This window comes from Panthera onca, chromosome B3 (assembly GCF_046562875.1).
Source record: "Panthera onca isolate mPanOnc1 chromosome B3, mPanOnc1 haplotype 2, whole genome shotgun sequence".
Classification (NCBI taxonomy): Eukaryota; Metazoa; Chordata; class Mammalia; order Carnivora; family Felidae; genus Panthera; species Panthera onca.
This window is the reverse complement of record NC_138344.1, coordinates 134,257,876-134,269,841: the sequence shown is the minus strand read 5'-3', so window position 1 is coordinate 134,269,841 and position 11,966 is coordinate 134,257,876. Positions and strand designations below refer to the sequence as shown.

General features: G+C 52.3%; 1 protein-coding gene across 3 annotated transcripts in view; it reads left to right on the top strand.

Moving 5' to 3' along the window:
- The window catches only part of FBLN5 (fibulin 5), an 80,440-nt gene extending 68,884 nt beyond the window's left edge, over nucleotides 1-11,556 (top strand). For all 3 annotated transcript variants that reach the window (XM_060620581.3, XM_078447897.2, XM_060620580.3), the window contains 2 exons: nucleotides 2,673-2,868; nucleotides 10,605-11,556. In XM_060620581.3, coding sequence (XP_060476564.3) covers nucleotides 2,673-2,868; nucleotides 10,605-10,766 — 358 coding nt within the window. In that variant the 3' untranslated portion in view covers nucleotides 10,767-11,556. The remainder of the gene's footprint in view (nucleotides 1-2,672; nucleotides 2,869-10,604) is intronic.
- The last annotated feature ends 410 nt before the right edge of the window (nucleotides 11,557-11,966 follow it).

Genomic DNA, 11,966 nt, shown 5'->3' with positions numbered 1-11,966 from the left:
ATGACCTCAGCCGACTGAGCCACCCAGGCGCCCCGGGCCCTCCTCTCATTCAGTCACACAGTTTCCCCCCTGAGCAACACCCACTCCTTGCGCTGGAGACAAAGGGATGCGTCAGACACACCTGCCGTGGCCTCTAGGAATACAGCATCTAAGAGCAATTCGTGGCTTACCTGTGCGCTTCCTGCTCTGAACAAAAACTGGACAAAGAGGACGAAGCAGGGGCAGGCGGGTCCGTTACGGACAGTTCGGCTTGTTGCTCAGAGCCGTGCTTCTAGCAACCCTTTGGTGTCTGGTTCCAGGGTCCTACGTGGCGGAGCAAAGTGTCCACTCTCTCTGGTTCTCTCTGGGGTCCTCCAGGCCGCGCTTGTCTGGAGCCAGGGAGTCGACGGCTTCAATGACAGCACTGAGCTCGTGTTGCCCGTGAGGTCCCTGGCGGGCCGCGGCAAGCTGCCTGCCTCCAGGACCCGTCTCGGCTGACTCCAGCCACCCCCTTCCAGCTCATTTCCTCGTTCATGGTCCTGTGCTCCTGCCAACCTGAGCAGGACTCGCCCTCACCTTTACCCACACCCTGGAATGTCCAGCCTCCCGCCTCTCACGCACCCATTTTCTGCCATATGGAAGGCATTTCTTCCACCGCCACGTGGACAGATCCGCCCCATCTTCCAGATCTCAGCTCCAGTGCCATCTCCCCCAGCTGTCTGTGATCCTCCTCAGCTGCCAGCCGTCACGCCCTCCTCCGGGCTTCTTCATTTAGGAGGCAGTTCTTTTCTGTGTGACACGTGACGTTTTCAGGGGCCATTCGGGCACCCGGGACAGTTTGACTTGGCTATTTGGATCAGCCTTCAGAAAGCCAAACTTTACAAATGATTTTTATACACCCCTTTATCAAACGTTAGTCGAGCTCCTATCACGTGGCAAACAGTACCAGGCATGATGGTTTTGCTCTTATGCTAGCGGAGGAGAAAGGCATTCAACCGGTGTCGCATAAATGAATGCATAATCGTAGATTGGGATGGGTGCTGTGAGCAGGAGGAACGGGAATTTATAAAAGGAACATTAGGGCTGGAGCTGGTCTAGACTGGGGAGTCCAAAAGCTCCTCTGAGGAAACGCCATTTGGGCTGGAATGGGAAAATGAGTCGATGTTGGCAGAGACTGGAAGAGCCGAGGGAACAGCATGTGCAAAGACCACAAGGCGGTGGTGAACTTGACGTCTTCGGGGAACGTCTTCAGTGGCTGCAGCCTAGTGAGTGAAGTGGGCAGTGATCTGAGGGAAATTGACAGAGGCCAGACTTTGTTCAGTTTAAAAAAATTTTTTTTAATGTTTATATATTTTTGAGAGAGAGAGAGACAGAGCACAAGCAGGGGAGGGGCAGAGAGAGAGGGAGACACAGAACCCGAAGCAGGCTCCAGGCTCTGAGCCGTCAGCACAGAGCCCGACACGGGGCTCGAACTCATGGACGGTGAAATCATGACCTGAGCTGAAGTCAGACGCTTAACCGACTGAGCCACCCAGGCGCCCCAGACTTTGTTCAGTTTTTACTCAAGATATAAGGGGTGGCCCCTGGAGGATCTTCAAGCAGGACAGAGACAGAATCTGATCTTTGTTCGATGACGGGCACTCTGGCTGCTGCGTAATGGATTGAAGGGAGAGGGACCTATTAGGAGGCCATCACAGAGGTCCAGGAGAGACACGGTGGTGGCCTGAATGACAGTTCTGTGACAGAGGAGACGGTGAAAAGTGGTTGGATCTGGACTATATTTTGGAGATCGAACCAACCAGTAAGTTTTGAAGGTAGATCAGAAGTTTGGGGAGAGCAGCAGAAACAAGACAAGACTGACTCCCGGTTCCACCCAGCAAGGCACCTATCTATAGACCTCCCCATTCTCCTCAGCTCTGACTCCTAGAAGGGAAGTCTCAGGGATGAGGTGAGAGATGGGGGTGGTTAGGGACAAATCAACGGGGTGTCTACAGCAGGCATTCCTTGGTAAAGAGAGTCCATGATTTCATATGATGACAACACTGTTACTAATCTTTCAAACTAGTTGCTCTGTATTAGAGATATTTGCGCCCGTGATTTATTTCTCCTACTGGAAGGTGAACTATTTGAGGTCAGGATCGTATTTATTATTGCAGTTCCAAAATGTCTGATGTTATGCCTTAAACATAGTGAGTTCTAACTTGTTTGTCAAATGGAAAGATTAAGTCACGTTCTACCCAGACTGTGTTAAGTGCCATAGAGAATGTACAAGGGCCACCCAAATCCTGTCAAGCTAAATGGCATTTCTCACTTTTTAAAATTTCTTCGTGAGTGTGTACGTCTGGGGAAGTGAAGGGCTATGTGACCAGGGATGCATTTTGCCAAATGAATACATGACAAATGTGAAGCGCATTAGAGAACGTGCCAGTGTTCTGAAAGGCAGACATCCAAGGTTTATATTCTGGTAGCCAGACCTATTCTGATTGGTCAGAATAGGCCATTCTCTAGGAAACAGCTCACGTACACGCTGGTGAGTTTTTACACCAGACCGAGGAGCAGAGAGGATCTCCAGTGACAGCATTCAGATGATAAAAATGGGGTGGCCTCTTTTCAACGTTTTAAGTGAGGAAGTAGGTACAACGAGCATCTGGAAAGGATTTATCGCATTCTCAAATGATTTCCCTCCCCAACAGCCGCTGTATGTGTCCCGCTGAGAATCCTGGCTGCAGAGACCAGCCCTTTACCATCTTGTACCGGGATATGGATGTGGTATCGGGACGCTCCGTTCCTGCTGACATCTTCCAAATGCAAGCAACGACCCGCTACCCTGGGGCTTATTACATTTTCCAGATCAAGTCTGGGAATGAGGGCCGAGAATTCTATATGCGGGTAAGAGGGCATCGTCACCGTCTTTAACGATGCTTGTGTTGTCTAACCTGGCACGTGCTTCTAGAAACAGTTCGGAGAGCAGCCAGGAGGGGCGGGTATGAAGAGAGAAGAGGGGATGGGTGGGAGTCAGGACTTCAAGGTTCAGATTCCTGTTACTTTCTAGATGGCTTTGTAAAAACTGCTTTTCCCCCGTGGGCCTCAGGACCCTCGTCAGTGCAATGAGAAGTTAGGCCAAGATGCAATCTTCCATCGTTTTCCTGCCTGGAGGAGTCACTCACATAGCCAGTTATCCATCCACTCATCTGAAGGTATTTATTACCTACTTCGCACTTCCAGAAACCGAGAATATAGCAGTGAGCACAGCATCCCCAGATCTCTGGCCTCCCTGCCCTCCCGGCACTTATGTTGTGGTGAATATGAAAGCATGCCTCACGGAAGTGGGCCCCACCTGTGTTGTGCAACTGTGGCTCTTTACATTTAAATGAATTATGATGAAATAAGATTAAAAAGTAGCACAAGCCACATTTCAAGGGCTCAGTGGTCACCTGTGACCGCTGTATTGGCTCAGATAGAGAACCTTTCCATCATCGTAGAAAGTTTGATTGGATAGCACTGACTTAGCCACATCAGGAGAAAATTTTAGAATACACATCCTAAACTGTAGTTGCCCCTTCTTTTTTGAAGTTCATTATTTTGAGAGAGAGCACAAGCTCGAGCCGGGGAGGGGTAGAGAAAGCATCCCGAGCGGGCTCCACGCGGCCAGCACAGGACCCAACGTGGGTCTCAAACTCACGCACTGCGAAATCATGACCTGAGCCACCATCGAGAGTCAGACGCTCACCTGACTGAGCCACCCAGGCGCCCCTCACTTCTGTGCTATACACGTATAATCCCACACCCTTATGTTATTGCACTTCATGTCCTGCAGCCCTGGGGTGAATGTACCTCTTTGGATACCCCCGGTTCAGAGCAATGTTTTTTACATTTCAGTGTGAACGTGGGCACTTGTCCAAAAAGTGGATTCCAGAGCTTCCTCTCCGGAGAATCTCTCTCAGAAGACCGTGGTGGAGGCCTAGGGTATCCACTTCCTGTGGTTACTATGACAAAGGACTCCAACTCGGTGGCTTAACCCAACAGAAATTTATTTTCACAGGGTCCTGGGAGCCAGAAGCCTGTAATCACGTTCACTGAGTGGAAACCAAGGTGTCACAGAGCCATCTCCCCTCCAGGGGAGAAGCCATTCCTTGCTTCCACCAGCTCCCAGCACCTGCCAGCATTTCCTGACTTGTGGCCACGTCCCTTTAGTCCCTGCCTCCAGTGGTCACACTGCCTCAGGTTCTGTGGGTGTCAACCCTCCCTGTCTCGCTCTGTGTGTCACATGTGATCGGATTTAAGGCCAGCCCACATAATCCAGGATAATCTCCCCACGGCAAGATCCTTAACTTAATCCCCTCAGCAAAGGTCCCTCTTCCTTATAAGGTAACAAGTACAGGTTCCAGGGATTGGGGCCCGATAACTTTGGGAGCCTTCGGCCCACTATGCCCAGGAATCTGCATTCCTAACAAATGCAGCTTGTGGTCCTCCAGGGGCATCGTGGGGGAGCTACAGGCCCATGGAAGTTTACCCACTTTGAAGGGAGCCGGTCGCAGTCCCGTGAAAGGACCCTGTATCTGAGGTCTCTACCTCCCTCTCCCTATCTCCTGGCCGAACCTTCCAGTCCTAGCTTCTGGGGCTGGGACTGTCTGAAAACAGGGACGTCTCAGAAGCAGCGGTGAGAACAGTTTAGAAAAGGTTCCAGGGGCTGGTATCATGCCTGTATCCTCACTGATAGTTTTTGGCAAGACCCCAGGGGGACCGGGTCACATGTGTAACACAGTCAGTGGAGCCAGCATCTGTAGGCCGGTGCAACAGGGTCAGAGGCTTTGGAAAAAGATGGACTGAGTTGAAGGCAGAGGAACTTCGTGAGATGAGAAAGAGAGCTGTGTTTATGTCTGTCCTCTCTCCGCTGTCCAGCAGAAACCCACATCTGTGAGCTGCTGTGGCCTTGCTGCCCTCGGGAGCACAAGCCTAGCCCAGCGGCCTCCTGCAGTTTGGCCTCTGTCATTTGTACAGACATAGCGGGTCCCAATCATAGGGCACAGAGATGCCCCTTTGGGGGATTTAAAATTCCATCACTGATGCCACCTGCCTCGCGTTTTTCCTTTTCCCACGCAGAAAACAAGATCCTCAGAAGGTGGCCTTGCCTGGGTGAGGTGTCGCTCACTGGAACACCACCTGCTAAAATCCCTATAGACCCAAATGTTCCCCGGGTGGCTGGCTTGTAAAAGCCAGTGATGGCGGGGGAAGAAGATTGTCCTACAGGTGGCGTGGACGGGAGGCAGGATCCTTCCTGGAGGCTTCCTCTGGGACTCAGGTTGACACAGCCCCTGGGGGACCCTTGAAACCCACAAAGCCGAGCTGTATGCTTGTGCCCTCTCAGGACATTGAGTTGGGCCCTAATTCTTTACTATTTATTCAGAAGAGGATGTCAGGACTCTGAGGCTGAAGGAACTTAGGGACAGGGAGGTGGCTCCTGGCATCTCTCCTGGCTGCACCCGGGAAGGGAAAACAGGTTCCGTCTGGGTGCCCTGCGAAGCCACGGGCATGGGGCAGGAAGACAAGGAGAAATCTGCTGGACAAGGTGGGCCTTCCACACATCCAGCTTCCAAGGCACGGCCCCATCATCAGGAGGCCGCACATCGTTGTTCTCTGTGGGCTCCAGGGCCAGGCTGGTCCACTTCATTCGGGTTCTACAACTCACCAACTCACCAGCTGTGTGACCTTGGGCCCATTACCTAACCTCTCTGGGCCTCAATTTCCACATATGTAAAGAGGGGCTAATAATAGTATTTACCTTGGGATTAGATGAGATCATCTGCTTAGCTCAGTGCCTGGAACACAGAATGACTGTTTTGATCAAACAGGTAGGATTTGGCAGAGGTGAAACATTCAGTAACCTTTTTCTCACCTTGCTGGCTCCAACCTGTGCACACCTGGGTGATATCTAGGTTAATCCCTCGGACTGACAGGTTCTTTGAGTTACTATTGAATTGTCTCCTTCTCATATCAAGTCTAATAAGCTGGTTTCAGTGGAAACGTCCACCTTTCTGTCCCTCACTCAGTGTTTAGTGTTTCTCCCCTTCCTCTGCTTAGGGGTGGGGTGGGGGTGGCCCCTGTGCCAGCTTCCTCTTCCCCTCCCCACGCTGACTGTGCTGTTTTAGGCTCCTTCTCCGGGACTGGGTGCGGGGGGTGCAGATAACGGAGGGGAGCGTTAGGGTGATGGGACTGGGGTCTTACTGGATTGTTGCCAGTAGGGCCCCTTGTTGGCTACAAGCCGCCCCAAACCTTTGCACCCTCTTTCCAGTGCTGTGTCTCACACAGACTTTCTGCGGGTGGGGAGGGGCCGCTGTGGCCTCGGCGGAGCAGATGCACCAACAGGCAGGTCCCCAGCAGCTCCTTACATCACCATGGTTCAAGGTATCCGGGCTGGCTGTCATCTCTAGACTTCTCCACTGCTCTCTGCACTCTTTCTTCTTACTGTTTATTTATTTTTGAGAGAGGGAGAGAGGGACAGAGCGTGAGCAGAGAAAGGGCAGAGAGAGGAAGACACAGAATCTGAAGCAGGTTCCAGACTCTGAGCTGTCAGCACAGGGCCCGACGCGGGGCTCGAACTCACCGACCATGAGATCGTGACCTGAGCCCAAGTCGGACGTTTAACCGACTGAGCCACCCAGGCGCCCCACTCTCTCTCTCTCTGCACTCTTAAAGGACCCACATCCCTGAACGGTTCTCTCAAACCGCCCTCTTGCTTGAGGTGGGGGCTGGTGAGTGTCTTGAATGCCCCATGATGTTGAAGGTGAGAGAAACAGGTCTGGCTGGGCCACAGCTCTGCAAATCCGGTATGGCAGCTACAGGAACCACCCGGACGGCAGCAAATCCTATACAGTGCTCGGCATGCGCCAAATGCTTTCCATATATCGCTCCCTTCATCCTTCCAACAGTCCTGTGACGCAGTGCCTGCGTGACCGTCCCGATTTTATAGACGTGGGCACCGAGGCACAGAGAGGCTGAGGGACGTGCCCATGGTCTCACAGCCAGGAAGTAGCCGAGCAGGATTCGAACCCGGGCAGGCCGGTGTCGAAATCCATGCATACGCTTACCTTCTCTTTAGGATGTGGGGTCAGAAATTGAGATAACAGGAAAGGGCTGCTTTAACATCTAGTAATAGTAGAAGGTGTTCAGGAAGGGTTAGTTATTTTGGACTGATAGTGTTGTTTCTGCTGTGACGGCCGCTGTTTTCAGGACGCTGTGAGCTCCCGGGCTCTGGAGCTGGTGACAGGAGCATCATGCAGGAGGTGCGGCTTGGCGGCCAGAATTCAGGTTCTTCCACGCGGAAGGTCACTGATTGTGTCACGAGCACACAGCGGGCAAGCCACACATGGCCCCGTGCACACACAGGCACGTGTGCTTACACACATGTGCCTTTCACAAACACAGTCGGCAGCCGGCCTCACCCTGAGCCCTGGACTGGTGACTGGCCTTGGCCAGGTGACTCGAGGACGCAATTAGGGCCGGAAGGAGGAGCATATTTACTCCATGAGACATGTGTGGATCAGGTGGCAGGTCCCCGGGCAGCTGACCTGCTGACCGCGAGTCAGACGATGCTGTCCCACAGGCTGACTTAGAACAGACCCCCGCACGTGTCCGAGCAAGGCCAAGGAAACACACATCCGGTGGTCAGTTTGCACCCTGCCGCCGTTGCGGTCGGCTGCACGGGTGCTGGGCACTCGTTCTTCTTCCGTCACCAAACATAAATTCAGCACCAGGACGTATGCAGCCTTGGGCCAGGCGCCGAGAGTTCAGGATCAAACAGGATGTGACCTCTGCCCTTGAGGAGCCCACCCTGGTGGGGAGAGGGGACAAACAACCAGGCAAACATTGACAATGCAAAGTGGCGATTCTTCCTTGGAGTAAGTGCAGCGGAATGGTCCGGAAATTCAGATGTACTGAGACCTTGTCATAGGATGTAGCGGTCAGAGCAGGATTGGGGGGCCAGTGTGCTAGTTTGGTGACCTGATGTAATGTACGTCACCTACTCACACTGTAGGGTATGGGGATTAAATAAGAGATGTACAAAATAGCCCAGTGCCTGCTTTCATACCCACTGCCCCCGTCATCGTTTCGTACCAATGACCACGAGCCTTGTAGGCCTCCCTCCCAAGGGCTGCCCACGGCTCAAGGTCTTCAGTCCTTGGCCTTTGTTCATGCAAACAGTGAAAGCTGGTGAGATATTCGTATACGTAAATGCCATGGGCATTTCCCTGTGTGGCTGTCCCTGTGTGGCCAGCACTGCTGGCCCGGTGCTCTCAAGTTTTGCAAGAGTTGACAAGGAAGTCTGAGCGATCCTCTGGGTAAGGACGCACCACTTGCGCTGATGCTGACGGGAACAGAGGGAGGGGATGCCAAGAGGAAATTGCATGGCTGTCAGGCTATTGATAGTCCAGGGGACAGGGGAGGTCCCGGTACCTGGCTGGCACCTGCCTGCCCGTCCCGCCCTTGTCATACTCTTGGGGATGTCGGATCTTTATGGGGAGCCCTCCCTTTATGGAGACAGATAAAATACCTGGTGTGGCTTTAACTAGGCCAGGTTGCTTGATTTTGCAAGCCTGTTGCTTTCAGTTTCTGGGCACAGCGCTGGGCTCTGCGGCTTATAGGAAGCGATTGTCCGGCCGCTCTGTGCTCTCTCACGCTACTTCCTCCCCAGGAGCCCACTCTCTGGCCACTGCACTGACCCATGAGCATCTCTCCTAAAAGATGGTTCCAGGGAGAAGAAATGAAACACACAGCAGTCTCCTCTGATAATTGTTGTGCAGTGAAAAAGGCCTGGGATTTGGGGTCAAGCCGCAGCCCTCCCCTTACCTGTCATGGGTGACCCCATGTCATGACTTAACCTCACTGGGCCTTGGTTTGCTTAGTTATAAAATGGGGAAATAATGAGACATACCTTTAGTAGGACAGGCAGGGTCCCCAGACTGGGTCCTGTGCTTTTAGATCAGCACTTCTTAATTATTTATTTATGTGTTTTAAAAAAATTTTTTAACTTTTATTGATTTTTGAGAGAGAGAGAGAGAGAGACAGAGTGCAAGCAGGGAGGGGCAGAAAGAGAGGGAGACACAGAATCTGAAGCAGGCTCCCTCTGAGCTGTCAGCACAGAGCCCGATGAGGGGCTCAAACTCATGAACCGTGAGATCATGATCGGAGCTGAAGTCAGACAGTTAACCAACCGACTGAGCCATCAGGAGTCCCAGCAATTCTCAATTATTAATGTACCCACAAATCACCTGGAGATTGTGTTACCGTACAGATTCTGGCTCAGTAAGCCAGAGGTGGGGCTTGAGATCCTGCATTTCTAACCTGCTCCCTGGTGATGCCTGTGGTACTGGTCCAGGGACCACCCTTTGAGTAACAGAACCTTTCAGCGCTTTTTAATAAGGATTAAATAAGTGCATTGCTGAAAACTGTGCCTCCCACGTGATAGATGCTCAGTGGATGTCAGTCCTCCCTCCCTAGCTGCTCAAAAGTTTTAGAGAGAGATTCACTGGAGGGAATCATTAGGACTACAGCAGTAGGGTCACAGAGTGCTGAAGCTGGAAGGGACTAGAGTGTCTAATGGGAGCTCCAGCAGGGACGGTACATCAGAACCAGTTTCCCCAGGCTTCATCCAAGCACCCACTTGAGCAGCAAATCTTGGAATGGGTCCCTGAAATTGTTAGTTTAAGAAAAAGTGTTCTGGGTGCATTGGCAGCTGTTGACTGGAGAACTACTGATCTGGTGCAAACCCTCATTTTAATTTTTTTAAATGTTTATTTATGTGTGAGAGAGACAGAGACAGACTGCAAGCGGGGGAGGGGCACACACACACACACACACACACACACACACACACACCTAATCCAAAGCAGGCTCCAGGCTCTGAGCTGTTAGCACAGAGCCCGACGCAGGGCTCGAACCCACGGACTGTGAGATCATGACCTGAGCCAAAGGCAGATGCTTGACCAACAGCCACTCACGTGCCCCTACAAACCCTCATTTTAGAGGATGAGGCCCGGAGAAGCGAAGTGACAGCTCTGTGACATGCAGTTCCATGAATTATTCATTCTTTCATTCCAGATCTATTCACTGAGCACTGACCGTGTGCCAGGAACCGTGCCAGGTTCTGGGGACACTCATTGGTGAAAAACCTGACCCCCGTCCTCGCTCTTAGAGAGCTCGCAGTCTGGCGGGGACTCAGACAGCAGACATAGACCAAGTAGGGTGGACCGCGATGGAAAGTAGACTGGGTGCAGTTGGGGGAAGCAGAGAAGGCTTCTTCAGGAAGTGACATTTCGGGTGGGACCTGAAGGGTCAGCAGGAAAAAGCCGGGTGGGACGTGGGCAGAGGCCAGGGGAGAGCGTGGCGTCAGGGGATGCCAGTCCGACTGCAGTGCTCTGGGGGGGGAGGGGCGCCCCGGTGGAGGCTGCCGCCGGACCACCCGGCCCTCTGCCCTGGTGGTCGTGTGGGGCACCCCGCCTCCCGACCGACCCACAGCTGTCCCCAACCCTCTCTGCTGTTGCTCGACAGCTTCTGGAGTCCGGCTCACCTGCCCTGTTAACGCCGGCCAGCCTTTCTCTAACCAGTATCCCCGGTTCTGTCCACAGCAAACGGGCCCCATCAGTGCCACCCTGGTGATGACACGCCCCATCAAAGGGCCGCGGGACATACAGCTGGACTTGGAAATGATCACGGTCAACACGGTCATCAACTTCAGAGGCAGCTCCGTGATCCGACTGCGGATATATGTGTCCCAGTACCCGTTCTGAGCCCCGGGCTGGGGTCTCTGACACTGCCTCTCAGCAGCACCCAGGGACAGGAGAAGAGAAGAAACGAGAGGGAGGGTGACGTGGGACAGATGTTACGCTTTTCTTGCTGACCGCCTCCCGAGGAGTCGGCCCCGAATGTCCTGACGCTGCCTGTCCCCTTGTAGACCCGTCGCTCTGAAGGACATGCTTCCCCCAGTTCTTACGACGCAGTTATCGAAAAGTATTATCAGCGCCCTGACCTGAGATCGACGGTGATTTTTCAAGGCCTATCAGTTTATTTTCATATTTTTCGAAGGAAATAGATTAGCTTCGCTGGGGTCTGAGTCCGCGTTCCAAGACTGTGAACGGCTTCCTGTCACTTCTCGCTGATTGCTTCTTTGCCGAGGCCCGGATTGCTCACGGGGACGCGGGGTATAGCTAGCTGCTTCTTGTATGCACAGAGAAGGCTGCGGAAAGAAACCACAGCAGGATCTAGGGGTTTTCACAGAGTCTATTTCAAAACATGTGTGGTATTTTCAGCCACGAGAGAAGGTTTAGTTGTCCTTACGTTTGTATAACTGTCTAATCCTTTCTTGTGCATTTTGAGTATATTATTTTTTTTTAAATAAGTGGTAGAATTCCTTAAGAAGGCCTTCAGACACATGTTATGTTCTGACTTCCCAAACCCAGTCTCCTCTCCATTCTACCCCGGTGTTTTCTTCGAGGACCCCTTACTCATGTTTTCTTTAGAATTTTTACCCAACTGGGCTGGAAGGCAGAGGTCTCTAAACTGATTAAATATTTGAAGAGATCTTGTGTTTGGTTCATTGTGACATCGTAGATGATTCAGCGTGTGGGGCTGGCTCTTCTTTGAACCCGTTTATTGTGCACTGGTTTGAAAACTCCCTGGAGAGCTCCGTGGTCCTTTATAACTCAGGTACCTGATGGGGAGTAGGGGACAGAGAAACGGAGGTGGGGAAGGTAAGAGGAAGCGTCAGCCTGAATCCTGTTTCGTTCATTTGAGAACAGTTGTTCTTTAACTGTTCCCTCTGTCATGTAGATTATTTCCAGGTACCCTTCCAGAGCCGAAATGTAGTCACCTTACTTTATAATCAGTGGCCCTCAACCCTGGCCGTGTGCTAGGATAACTCGTGGAACTTTTAAGAGAAAAACCTGATATCTTGGGCTGATTTCTTGAACCCAGAAATTCTGGTTTCGTTG